Source organism: Neolamprologus multifasciatus, chromosome 23, assembly GCF_963576455.1.
Source record: "Neolamprologus multifasciatus chromosome 23, fNeoMul1.2, whole genome shotgun sequence".
Taxonomy (NCBI): Eukaryota; Metazoa; Chordata; class Actinopteri; order Cichliformes; family Cichlidae; genus Neolamprologus; species Neolamprologus multifasciatus.
Window position 1 is genome coordinate 27,108,721 of NC_140460.1, and position 12,233 is coordinate 27,120,953.

Consider the following 12,233-nt stretch of genomic DNA (forward strand, 5'->3'; position numbering starts at 1 on the left):
ATTCAATTTTAGCTAGCAAAGGGGAATCTTTCAAGTATTTTCTTTGTATCTTATTCAGGTTTCTGCCACTGTCACCTGCCTGATGACCAGTTCCCAGAGGGATTTGCTTTTGATACTGATGATGTGAACTTCCCCACTGAGAACCTGTGCTTCGTCGGACTCATGGCCATGATAGACCCTCCTCGTGCTGCTGTGCCTGATGCTGTTGGTAAATGCAGGAGTGCTGGAATCAAGGTATGATAACTTTTTGGATGACCAGATGTTTGTTTTTTTGTTTGCACAAAGTACTCCAATTTTTTCTCTTCTTTCTCAGGTCATCATGGTCACAGGTGACCATCCAATTACAGCCAAGGCTATTGCTAAAGGTGTGGGTATCATCTCAGAAGGCAATGAGACTGTTGAAGACATTGCTGCCCGCTTAAATATTCCAGTTTCAGGGGTCAACCCTAGGTTAGTTCTCTTTCAAAGATTTAGTGAAGTAGCTTTGACAGTTTCTTGACCACAAGTGAGAACTGTTCAAAATGTTTCTCTCTTTAATGATACAGCTTTAAAGTTTGCTTGAGATTGCAAAACCTGCTAAATTAAATTAACTCTGTATTTCAGAGGTCCTGACTGCTACACAGCCAAAAAGGCTTTTACCATTAATTTACTTCTATTAAATCTTGGAGTGATGCTTAGCTGGTGGCTTTGCTTTTTATTCATCAACAAGTTATAGTGTGTGTGTGTGTTCACGTTAAAGCACGCTAAAATTACTATCCTCCTTAGCGCTTTTGCAGGGTTAGGATTGTTAGGCTCTTTTTAACTCATATAAAACCTCTGTTTACAAAATATGACATAACATTCTGTTGGATTAAATAAATGCTAAAAACAAAAGGTTGGGATTCACTGTCTGCACTGAGGATCGAACATTTTATTAGGTAACAGTGTTATTGAACACTTTTTTGCTGACAGTACCAAAGTTCACATAATTTACTTTTTGAAATGTCCTGATGTAATCTCCTGATGATACCCTACTGTTATACTAATGCGTTTGTAATTTCTTCAGGGATGCTAAGGCCTGCGTCGTCCATGGTGGTGAGCTTAAAGACATGACCTCAGAGCACCTTGATGATTTACTGAAGCACCACACTGAAATTGTATTTGCCAGGACCTCCCCTCAACAGAAACTGATCATTGTGGAAGGATGCCAGAGACAGGTGAGCATCGCTGGGGATTCTCACAGATACAGTTTGACAAATGTTTTGTTTGGAACTTGTAAAAACATGTTCTTCCTTGTCCAGGGAGCCATTGTGGCCGTGACAGGTGATGGTGTGAATGACTCTCCAGCTCTGAAGAAAGCTGACATCGGTGTTGCTATGGGCATCGCTGGATCTGATGTCTCCAAGCAGGCTGCTGACATGATCCTGCTGGACGATAACTTTGCCTCCATTGTCACTGGAGTGGAAGAAGGTAAGATCTATATCAACACCTACACCTGCAGAAATCTGGAAATACAAAATACAAAGCATCACTGAATCTACTAAATTACTTTGTTCAGGCCGTCTGATCTTTGATAACTTGAAGAAGTCCATCGCCTACACTCTGACCAGTAACATCCCCGAGATCTCACCCTTCCTCCTCTTCATCATCGCCAACATCCCTCTGCCCCTGGGAACCGTCACCATCCTCTGTATTGATCTGGGAACTGACATGGTGAGCTGTTTGGCTCTTCATCCTGTTCTATAGAGAGGTTCAAATGAACTCAAATATGGGTGGAAAGTTCATGTATTTATTTATTCACTTGTGGTTTTGCAGGTCCCTGCCATCTCCCTGGCTTATGAGAAAGCTGAGAGCGACATCATGAAGAGACAGCCCAGAAACCCCAAAACAGACAAGCTGGTGAATGAAAGGCTCATCAGTATATCCTATGGACAGATTGGTAAGACATTATTTATTTATTCAGCTTTAACTATACTGTATCCATATTTTTGTGGCAGTATTTGAGAATTCTGCACCTTCAATATGACATATAATTTTCCAAAAACCCTCAAAAAGTTAATTCTAACTCTTCTGCCCATTTGTGCATTATTTATATCCATCAGTTGCATTTGAATGGTCTATCTAAAATGTCTGCAATCATGAAAGGCGAGCTATTGATAGATGGGAATTGCCACACACCCCACGTTCCAATATTATCACAGTACTTTACTCACAATACAACATAATTTTTTTTTTACATGTTGCTGTATTCTAAGTATTGTGATTACCATTTCTAAACAGTAAATTGCACTACACAGAAAACAACAGAAAAAATGAGATTGTCAAACATAACAACAATATCACTAAAACCTGCCACAAGTGTAGCCATAAAACAGATTCAATGTGCAATCAGTCTGAGATTGAATGGGGACAAGTTGGCAATTAAATCTAATCTGTTTCTGATGAGACGACAATTAACCATGATACATCACTTAAAAATACTCTAAAGAACACACGGCAGACCTGATGATATTCTTATACTTTCAGCATCTTTATTCAGCTGCTTTACACATACACAGTTGCTGTACACTCACAATGGGCTGCATTTCTGCAGCTGTCAACCACACACATCCACAACAACAATAACTACAAGATTAAACAGTCACAGACTTTTAAGCTGACGAAGCGTGATTGCAGTTGCCACGCAGGTTCATCCATCTCACCAGGAGAGGCATTGCAGACCACGCCCCACTACAAATACATATCTCTTGCTGCAGTTATTTGCAAACCTTCAACAATCCCACTGAGAGTGACAGCAGTCTATGAGGTGCCGTAAGGGACATTATTACTGAAACGCTCTCACACACACTACTGAAATTTTAGCTCTCACACACACTACTGAAACACTCTCACACACACTACTGAAACGCTCTCACACACACTACTGAAATTTTAGCTCTCACACACACTACTGAAACGCTCTCACACACACTACTGAAACGCTCTCACACACACTACTGAAACGCTCTCACACACACAACTGAAATTTTAGCTCTCACACACACACTACTGAAACGCTCTCACACACACTACTGAAACGCTCTCACACACACTACTGAAACGCTCTCACACACACAACTGAAATTTTAGCTCTCACACACACTACTGAAACGCTCTCACACACACAACTGAAATGCTCTCACACACACTACTGAAACGCTCTCACACACACTACTGAAATTTTAGCTCTCACACACACTACTGAAACGCTCTCACACACACAACTGAAATGCTCTCACACACACTACTGAAATGCTCTCACACACACTACTGAAATTTTAGTTCTCACACACACTACTGAAATGCTTTCACACACACTACTGAAACGCTCTCACACACACAACTGAAATTTTAGCTCTCACACACACTACTGAAACGCTCTCACACACACTATTGAAACGCTCTCACACACACTACTGAAACGCTCTCACACACACTATTGAAACGCTCTCACACACACTACTGAAATTTTAGCTCTCACACACACTACTGAAACACTCTCACACACACTACTGAAATGCTCTCACACACACTACTGAAATTTTAGCTCTCACACACACTACTGAAATGCTCTCACACACACTACTGAAATGCTCTCACACACACAACTGAAACGCTCTCACACACACAACTGAAACGCATTTCCGCTGAACAGGAAGTTGTTTCCTGACAAGGAAACTGATGGAAAAAGTGGTATATTTCAAAACACTACAAGGATGTCTACTCAGCAACCTGCTAGTACAGCAGTTCCCAACCTTTTTTGTGCCACGTAAACAATATAAAAATAAAATAAAAAAGATAAATACCATGAAAACCATAAATTTTAAACTCAAGCCTCAACTCTTGCGACCCGGTACCAAACGACTCACAGACCGGTACTGGTCCAGGACCTGGGGGTTGGGGACGGCTGTGCTTGTAGCCTAAGTGAAGCAGCCGCATTACTTAACAATATTTTAGCTTCCTTGAATCAAGGAATGGATTCAAGGTGCAACAGGGAATTCGGCAATTATGTCCTGTTTCCCCTAAGCTTTTTATATTGGCAACTCAGTTGTTAACACTATTAATCAAAAATTCTAACGACATACAAGGAATATCAATTTTTAATAAAGACTTCAAAATAAGTCAATTCACAGATGATACATCTATGTTTTTGAAAGATAAATACATGGTAGAGAAAACTAAAGCTTCTCGTTTATCTCTCAGTATCAAAAAATGTGAACTTCTCCCGATTCATACAAGCTCTGACTCCTCAATAGCTTTGGTTAGAGTTGAATCTAAAGTTAAATATATAGGGCTGATAATATCTAAAAAACCCAATTAGCAGAAAAGACACCAATATTTCTAACTGTATCATCGAGATGAAGAAATCACTTAGCCACTGGTTAAGCAGAGACCTCGCTTTTTTTGGCAGAAACATCCTATCTAAAGCTGAAGGCATCTCCAAATTGATTTATCCTTGTCACTCTCTATATATCTCCTCTAAAAGCATTAATAAGGCTAACACAGTTATTTTCGAATTTTTGTGGAGGAATAAAACCCATTACATAGAAAGATATCAGCTTGTGAAGGAATACAATAAAGGTGGTATCAAAACTCCAGAATTAGAATTTATGGATGGCACCCTTAGAATTAAATGGTTAAAATCTTGTCTGTCACAGCCAGACTCTACTTAGCTCCACATCCTATGATCCTTGTTTAATAAAATAGTATACAGGATTAGACTTTATTTTGAAATGTGATTTTGCGGTAAATAAAATCCCCATAAAGATATCAAACTTTCCAAAACAGACTGTGCATTTTTGGGAAAATGAGATTTACCCACAACTTCTCCCCATAATTCAACCTTATGGAATAATAGGGTAATAACACTTAATCAAAAATCAATTTTCAAGACTGACTGGTTTGAACAAAAAGATTATATTCATAACAGATTTGTTGGATGATAACGGTGTAATTCTAAGTTACCCAGACTTTTCAGAAAAATATTGTCTAAACTGTTCTCAAAGAGAATATAACAAATTTTGTGAACTGGTCCCACTGCCTCTGCTTCATTTGATTAAAATTTTTATGATATACAATAATTTCTCATCAGTGCTCCCAAATTTATTGCTAGGGCAATGTCAGCTGTTTGATAAAAATGCAATAAGAAATTTGTTAGTAGTTTCTTCAAAGACAAAAATATTTCATAGTTACAACAGAATGGTTACATTGCATGGTTCTAATTTAGTTATTTCATATACACTGGATAAAGCATACTAAAAATTTATGAAATAGCCTATTCTACCTAAAGTTAAAGAAACACACTTTAAAAAAAATTTATCCTGTAGCAGAATTTCTAAAAAAAAGAGATTTGGCTTTGAGGTGGATCAGTGTTCTTTTTGTACTGATGAAAATGAAACCCTAGAACATCTTTTTTTTTTCTATGCCCTATCACACAATGTATTTGGTGCAACTTAAAAAATTGGATTTTCCTAAATATTAATGATGTGTCACTATTTGAATTACATCATAATTTTTTTTATATGGATCATCTGTCTCAGACATTATTAACATCATCATACGTTTGAGTAAATATCATATCCATTGTGTTAAATGGAGGAACGCTAAGCCTTCTCTCCCTGGTTTTATTGATGATTTTAAGATATTTTTTTCTTTGCTAAAAAAGACAAAAAGCACATATGCCAAAAAAACAAACAAAAAAAAACAGGATAATGCCCGTCTCCTGCTATTCTAAATTTTGACTTATGCTGAGGCTAATATATTTTTAAGTAATGCAGCTGTCTCACTAAGACTAAGCTGTCTAACTTATCGTTCTATGATTCGATTCAATTCGATTCGATTCAATTCAATTCAATTTGATTCTGGGAAATTTTGACAGTCAGCAATATTATAATTCAGATCAGTACATTTACATATTTTTGTATCTAAAAAAAGGAAGCTGACACACGCAAGACTTTATCAAAGGTGTAAGCTCACAGCAGATGCCTTTGTGTAAAAGTAGCTGAAGATAAAACACAGAAAAACATGAAGGTGATTTTTCCTGGCCTGGGATTTTATAAAAAATATTCTGCAGTACATCAAAAACGAAAGAAAACCATTAATCAACATATGAACGTTACCTCTGACGTTCCAGCGGTTTTATTAGAGACACGGCTAAGCGTTTTGCATTTTGCATAATTTTTAAATGTTTAAATTTGTTCAGTATTGAACGGCAGAAATAAGATTTTCTTTTCGGAAGTATGTAAAACGAAAAAAAACCAGCGGCCGACAGCGCTGTAAACAACAGTAGACTTGTGCATAACAAGCAAGTGAATAATGCAGAAAACAGATTTTTAGACGGGAAACAGTTCTTGAAGTACAGAGAGAGAGAGAAAGAGAGAGAGAGAGCTGTGCATGACGTGTGATTTTATCGTGGTGGAAGCAAAACAGTAAACGTCAGAGGGAATTCATGACGATGTTTATGTGAAGCGCAGTTTGGATCTTCTTTTGCTGCTGGTTCAGTCAATATTGTTTGGAGAGAGATCAAACTAACAGCTTTAGAATCAGCACAAAAACGGCGTGAAAACAAAGCGCGGACCGCCGACAGATCAGAATCAGCCAGCTGTTGGCTTTCAGCCCCGACCGTGTACGTGCCGTCGGGTGAGAAAGGCGACATCCCATTGATTCTGATCCGCGGGTCCGCGCTGTGTGTTTACGTCTTTGTGCAGAATCCCTGTTCCTGCTCTCATTTACTGTTTTAGCTGTTTGGTGGTTGTTGAAATTTTGTGCGGTTTCACCTGAGATTCTGGCATTTCGGGCAAAATTAATTTATATTAAAAAATTGATTCAGGATTTTAATGAATCGATTTCACGTTATCCAAGCCAGAATCGATTTTAATTGATAAATCGATTATAAAAACCCACCCCTAACTAGCAGGTTGCTGAGTAGACATCTGTGTAGTGGTTTGTTTGAAATCTACCACTTTTTCCTTCAGTTTCTTTGTCAAGAATTAACTTCCTGTTTAACTGAAATGCCTTCCTGTTCAACTGAAATGCCTTCCTGTTTAACTGAAATGCCTTCCTGTTCAACTGAAACGCCTTCCTGTTTAACTGAAATGCCTTCCTGTTCAACTGAAACGCCTTCCTGTTTAACTGAAATGCCTTCCTGTTCAACTGAAACGCCTTCCTGTTCAACTGAAATGCCTTCCTGTTCAACTGGAACAGGAAGGCATTCCTGTTCCAGTTCCAGTTAAACATTCCTGTTCCAGTTAAACAGGAAGGAAACGCCTTCCTGTTTAACTGAAATGCCTTCCTGTTCAACTGAAACGCCTTCCTGTTCAACTGAAATGCCTTCCTGTTCAACTGAAATGCCTTCCTGTTCAACTGGAACAGGAAGGCATTCCTGTTCCAGTTCCAGTTAAACATTCCTGTTCCAGTTAAACAGGAAGGAAACGCCTTCCTGTTTAACTGAAATGCCTTCCTGTTCAACTGAAACGCCTTCCTGTTCAACTGAAATGCCTTCCTGTTCAACTGAAATGCCTTAGTTTTTCAGTAGTGTGTGTGAGAGCGTTTCAGTAGTGTGTGTGAGAGCGTTTCAGTAGTGTGTGTGAGAGTGTTTCAGTAGTGTGTGTGAGAGTGTTTCAGTAGTGTGTGTGAGAGCGTTTCAGTAGTGTGTGTGAGAGCGTTTCAGTAGTGTGTGTGAGAGCTAAAATTTCAGTAGTGTGTGTGAGAGCGTTTCAGTAGTGTGTGTGAGAGCGTTTCAGTAGTGTATGTGAGAGCGTTTCAGTAGTGTGTGTGAGAGCTAAAATTTCAGTAGTGTGTGTGAGAGCGTTTCAGTAGTGTGTGTGAGAGCGTTTCAGTAGTGTGTGTGAGAGCTAAAATTTCAGTAGTGTGTGTGAGAGCGTTTCAGTTGTGTGTGTGTGAGAGCGTTTCAGTAGTGTGTGTGAGAGCGTTTCAGTAGTGTGTGTGAGAGCTAAAATTTCAGTAGTGTGTGTGAGAGCTAAAATTTCAGTAGTGTGTGTGAGTGTTTCAGTTGTGTGTGTGAGAGCGTTTCAGTAGTGTGTGTGAGAGCTAAAATTTCAGTAGTGTGTGTGAGAGCGTTTCAGTAGTGTGTGTGAGAGCGTTTCAGTAGTGTGTGTGAGAGCTAAAATTTCAGTAGTGTGTGTGAGAGCGTTTCAGTAGTGTGTGTGAGAGCGTTTCAGTAGTGTGTGTGAGAGCGTTTCAGTAGTGTGTGTGAGAGCTAAAATTTCAGTAGTGTGTGTGAGAGCGTTTCAGTAGTGTGTGTGAGAGTGTTTCAGTAGTGTGTGTGAGAGCGTTTCAGTAGTGTGTGTGAGAGCGTTTCAGTAGTGTGTGTGAGAGCTAAAATTTCAGTAGTGTGTGTGAGAGCGTTTCAGTAGTGTGTGTGAGAGCGTTTCAGTAGTGTGTGTGAGAGCTAAAATTTCAGTAGTGTGTGTGAGAGCTAAAATTTCAGTGGTGTGTGTGAGAGCGTTTCAGTAGTGTGTGTGAGAGCTAAAATTTCAGTAGTGTGTGTGAGAGCGTTTCAGTAATAATGTCCCTTACGGCACCTCATAGCAGTCAGCCCAAGTCAGACTGAACTACTGGTTTCAGAAAGGTTGCCTCCTATCAGCTGACCTGTGCAGTCACCTTATGATCAAAAGTAGTCGTGGACCTTCAAGCTCTGGGAAACCATTTAGACACCAAAAACTACAGAATGCAAAAAGAAAAATCAATACAATCTGCATTTCCTGACGTTTCCTGTTGTTTTTCTCCTGTTAGGTATGATGCAGGCCACAGCTGGCTTCTTCACATATTTTGTCATCCTGGCTGAAAACGGTTTCCTCCCCACGGACCTGATAGGACTCAGAGTGCTGTGGGATGACAAATATCTAAATGACCTGGAAGACAGCTATGGACAGGAATGGGTCAGTCACAGTAATGCTACTACATGTACTCTGAACTGGGAGAATTATTCAGCTTTATTGTGTTGTTCACTTGAGTTTCAGTGCTCGAAAAGGCTTTCTAAGCTTATCATTTTGTTTTTTGTGCACTAGACATATGAGCGCAGAAAGATTGTAGAGTTCACCTGCCACACAGCTTTCTTCACAAGCATTGTAATCGTCCAGTGGGCTGATCTAATCATCTGTAAGACCAGGAGGAACTCCATTTTGAAGCAAGGAATGACGTACGTATATGTGGAGACACAAGAGATGTCAGGGCGGGACTTACATCAAAACTAAGAGCACCTTTAAAGTTTAATGACCTCCCATGTTGTGATGCTTGATTTTAGAACATCTAAGAATATTCACCAGTGTTTTGGTGATTCTGACTTTTTTTCCCCGCAGGAACCGCATCCTTATCTTTGGGCTCGTTGAGGAGACGGCTCTGGCTGCCTTTCTGTCATACTGCCCGGGCATGGATGTTGCCCTAAGAATGTACCCTATGAAGTGAGTCAAGCACACAGACAAACTTGTGCTCTTCTTAATCATCCAGTAATACCAGGAAAACACCCTTAGAATTCAATAATTATTCATAAAGCACACTTTTGCTCTTCCACGGTTATTCTTGTGGCCGTCTTCTTTGTCACCTTTATTCATGCAATGACATTCATGAACACAAGACAATCCCCTGGTAAAGTGTTGATCTTGTTGTGTTTAATTCGGTGGTGTCATCTTGCTTTACCTTCTTGTTGAAAATAAGACGGCTATTATCTAGTGTCACTGGTAATTTCCTCTTCAGAGGCAGAGCGAAGCACAAGAGCTGCCATTACTAATGAGTTTCTTTGCCCAAAAGAGAACAATAGAAAGCATTGAGGACACTTTAGGCTCATTAGCTGAAAAGTTTGCATGCTACTGTCCTTTGCCATCTTTTCAATATTAACCTTTTTCTTGCATTTCTATCCCTTTTTCTTCCCTAACTTACCCACTCCCCTGTTTCTTTGGGTGTCTTCTGGTGTTTAAATAATCACAGTTTCTTATTCTCTGTGTTGTTGTCCCTATTTCTGATTATTTTACTCTCTTTTATTTTTTTTTAATTTCTTTGTTTACCTGTGGATATATTCAGATGTAGACAGCTGCACTAGATCTAGGACACTGAAATAAGCACAAAAACATAACAAACAGATCCCAGAGTTTTGTGGGCTGGTTTTCAGGGCTTTGCATTAGTGGTCTTTCAGTAACCTCGTTAGAGTCACCAGAGAGCAGTCTCAAAGAGATGAACGCATCAGCAGGATATGTCCTCGACCCAGAGTCCTCAGATTTCTCTGCCTCATTTTGCTTTAACAGCTTCTGAATTCATTCTAATAGCCGGTTCTCTGCAGCCTAATGCTCACTCCAAAAGCTTTTCATGTGCCTTTATTGAACCTGACAGAAAAAAGACGAGTGTGTTTGTGTTTTGTTTTGCTTTTTTTGCCATGTAACTCAACCTGACTGTCCATCCATACCTTTAGGCCATTGTGGTGGTTCTGTGCCTTCCCTTACTCCCTCGTCATCTTCCTTTATGATGAAGTCAGAAGATATATCCTCAGACGAAACCCAGGAGGTAAGAGCTTCACTAACTCTGTTATATTTCTGAGGCACCCAGGACCCCCGTTTTGTCTCTGCATTTTAATCTGAATGCAGTAGCGTGCAACTCCTTTTTACCCAAATGAGAAATCAGAAGCACAAAATGTGCCGTTTTGCATTAAAATCTATTGTACATCCAAATTTGAAGAGAAATAATCAAGTGCTTTGACGAGCCTGCTACTTAAAGGAATATTTCACTGCAAAATCTAACTTGGGCCTGTAGTGCCCAGATTTGGTGATACAGTATAGGCTGTGGAAATGTCTCCATTCTCTTAAATGTCATGAAACTAAACAACATTTTCCTTGTAGTCCCAGTGGCACCTATGTATCCTTCCTGTAATCAGGGCCTGGTTGCTCAAAAACTCTACAAACCTTGTTTTGCACAGTTTCATGTGGGAACTATTTTCATACTACTGAACCACATCCACTGAAACAAAGGAGCCCATCAGCTGGCTGGCATTAAAGCTCAGCTGTTGGTTGGGTGGAAGGGGGTGGGAACCATTTATGTTTACGTCCTCTCAAGCTGCTGCAGTTAAAAGCCCCTCCGTGATCAGTAGATGTACTCTTTCTCCTGCACAGTCATACAGTTGATGGGAATTGTTCCTGCATTAAACTGCCCACATCAAGGATTTTTAAGGATTTTTATTATGATACTCTGACCAGAACAAAGTTGGTGGAATTAATAACAGGTAATAGTTACATTATATTTAAGCAAGGCACACATCTGTGAAGCTGATGTTTCCAAAAGTGGCCGTTCACACCAAAGCAACACGGGTGGATAAATGGGACAACAGTGCATTAAAATATGTGTTTCATTTTCCAGATTTTTATTTCATTTAATTTACTCTTTTTAATTTATTATTATTTACTATATGCCAAATCCCATACAATGTTGCTGGCATTTCCACCAGAAATACTTGGATTTTTTTAGGACGTCCAACTAGTTAACATTTAGACTAACATGACTGTCCTAACATGTCTCGTTAGGACAGTTTTACTCAATTGCATTTACATGAAACTCCACTCATAGCTTTTGAGCTACAGGATCATTTCAGTGTCTTGTGATCCTTTTAGTCATTTCATCCCAGGCTGATTATTTATGGCCTCACTGATGATGTCATCTCATCAGCATCTGTGAGACCAAAATGACACAGCCTCTCCCGCCCCTGCAGGATACATCTTCTAATAGCATTGCCACCAAAGCCATGATGGCATTTGGCCAAAGTTCAGCAACATATATCTTCAAAGCCCCGCCCCCCCTTCCACAAGTCAAGTCTCTTTTCTTTTGATTGCTGGCAACAAACTTAACGGATTGAGTGCAAGCTTGTTGAAACCATGCCTTTTGTTTTTTCAACGCACCAGTTTGTCAACCCTGGTGCATGTGAGGCGAGATGTGACAAAAGCGATGTTCCTAATTGCGTCTCCTTTGGTTTCTAGGTTGGGTGGAGCTAGAGACATACTACTGAGCCAGCGCCATACATGGGACACAGGAGTGTTTCATATGCTACACCTATGTTTGAGATGTTAGACCACTAACACCACAAGTCATAGTCAGATTATGTTGATGTATGTGTGGCGCTTTCAATAAAACATAAATACTGTGCACTGACGCTGCTTGCATAGTGGTTAATTTTCTCCAGGCTTTCCTTGTTGGTAAACGTGGGATTATCTCATCAT

At 39.7% G+C, this 12,233-nt stretch overlaps 1 protein-coding gene across 4 annotated transcripts in view; it reads left to right on the plus strand.

The window, feature by feature from the left end:
* LOC146491725 (sodium/potassium-transporting ATPase subunit alpha-1-like) overlaps nt 1–12,163 on the plus strand; it is a 66,918-nt gene extending 54,755 nt beyond the window's left edge. For all 4 annotated transcript variants that reach the window (XM_085151809.1, XM_085151810.1, XM_085151811.1 and 1 more), the window contains 11 exons: nt 59–234; nt 314–450; nt 1,046–1,196; nt 1,281–1,449; nt 1,538–1,692; nt 1,795–1,918; nt 8,773–8,918; nt 9,048–9,178; nt 9,339–9,440; nt 10,442–10,533; nt 11,994–12,163. In XM_085151809.1, coding sequence (XP_085007935.1) covers nt 59–234; nt 314–450; nt 1,046–1,196; nt 1,281–1,449; nt 1,538–1,692; nt 1,795–1,918; nt 8,773–8,918; nt 9,048–9,178; nt 9,339–9,440; nt 10,442–10,533; nt 11,994–12,022 — 1,412 coding nt within the window. In that variant the 3' untranslated portion in view covers nt 12,023–12,163. The remainder of the gene's footprint in view (nt 1–58; nt 235–313; nt 451–1,045; nt 1,197–1,280; nt 1,450–1,537; nt 1,693–1,794; nt 1,919–8,772; nt 8,919–9,047; nt 9,179–9,338; nt 9,441–10,441; nt 10,534–11,993) is intronic.
* The last annotated feature ends 70 nt before the right edge of the window (nt 12,164–12,233 follow it).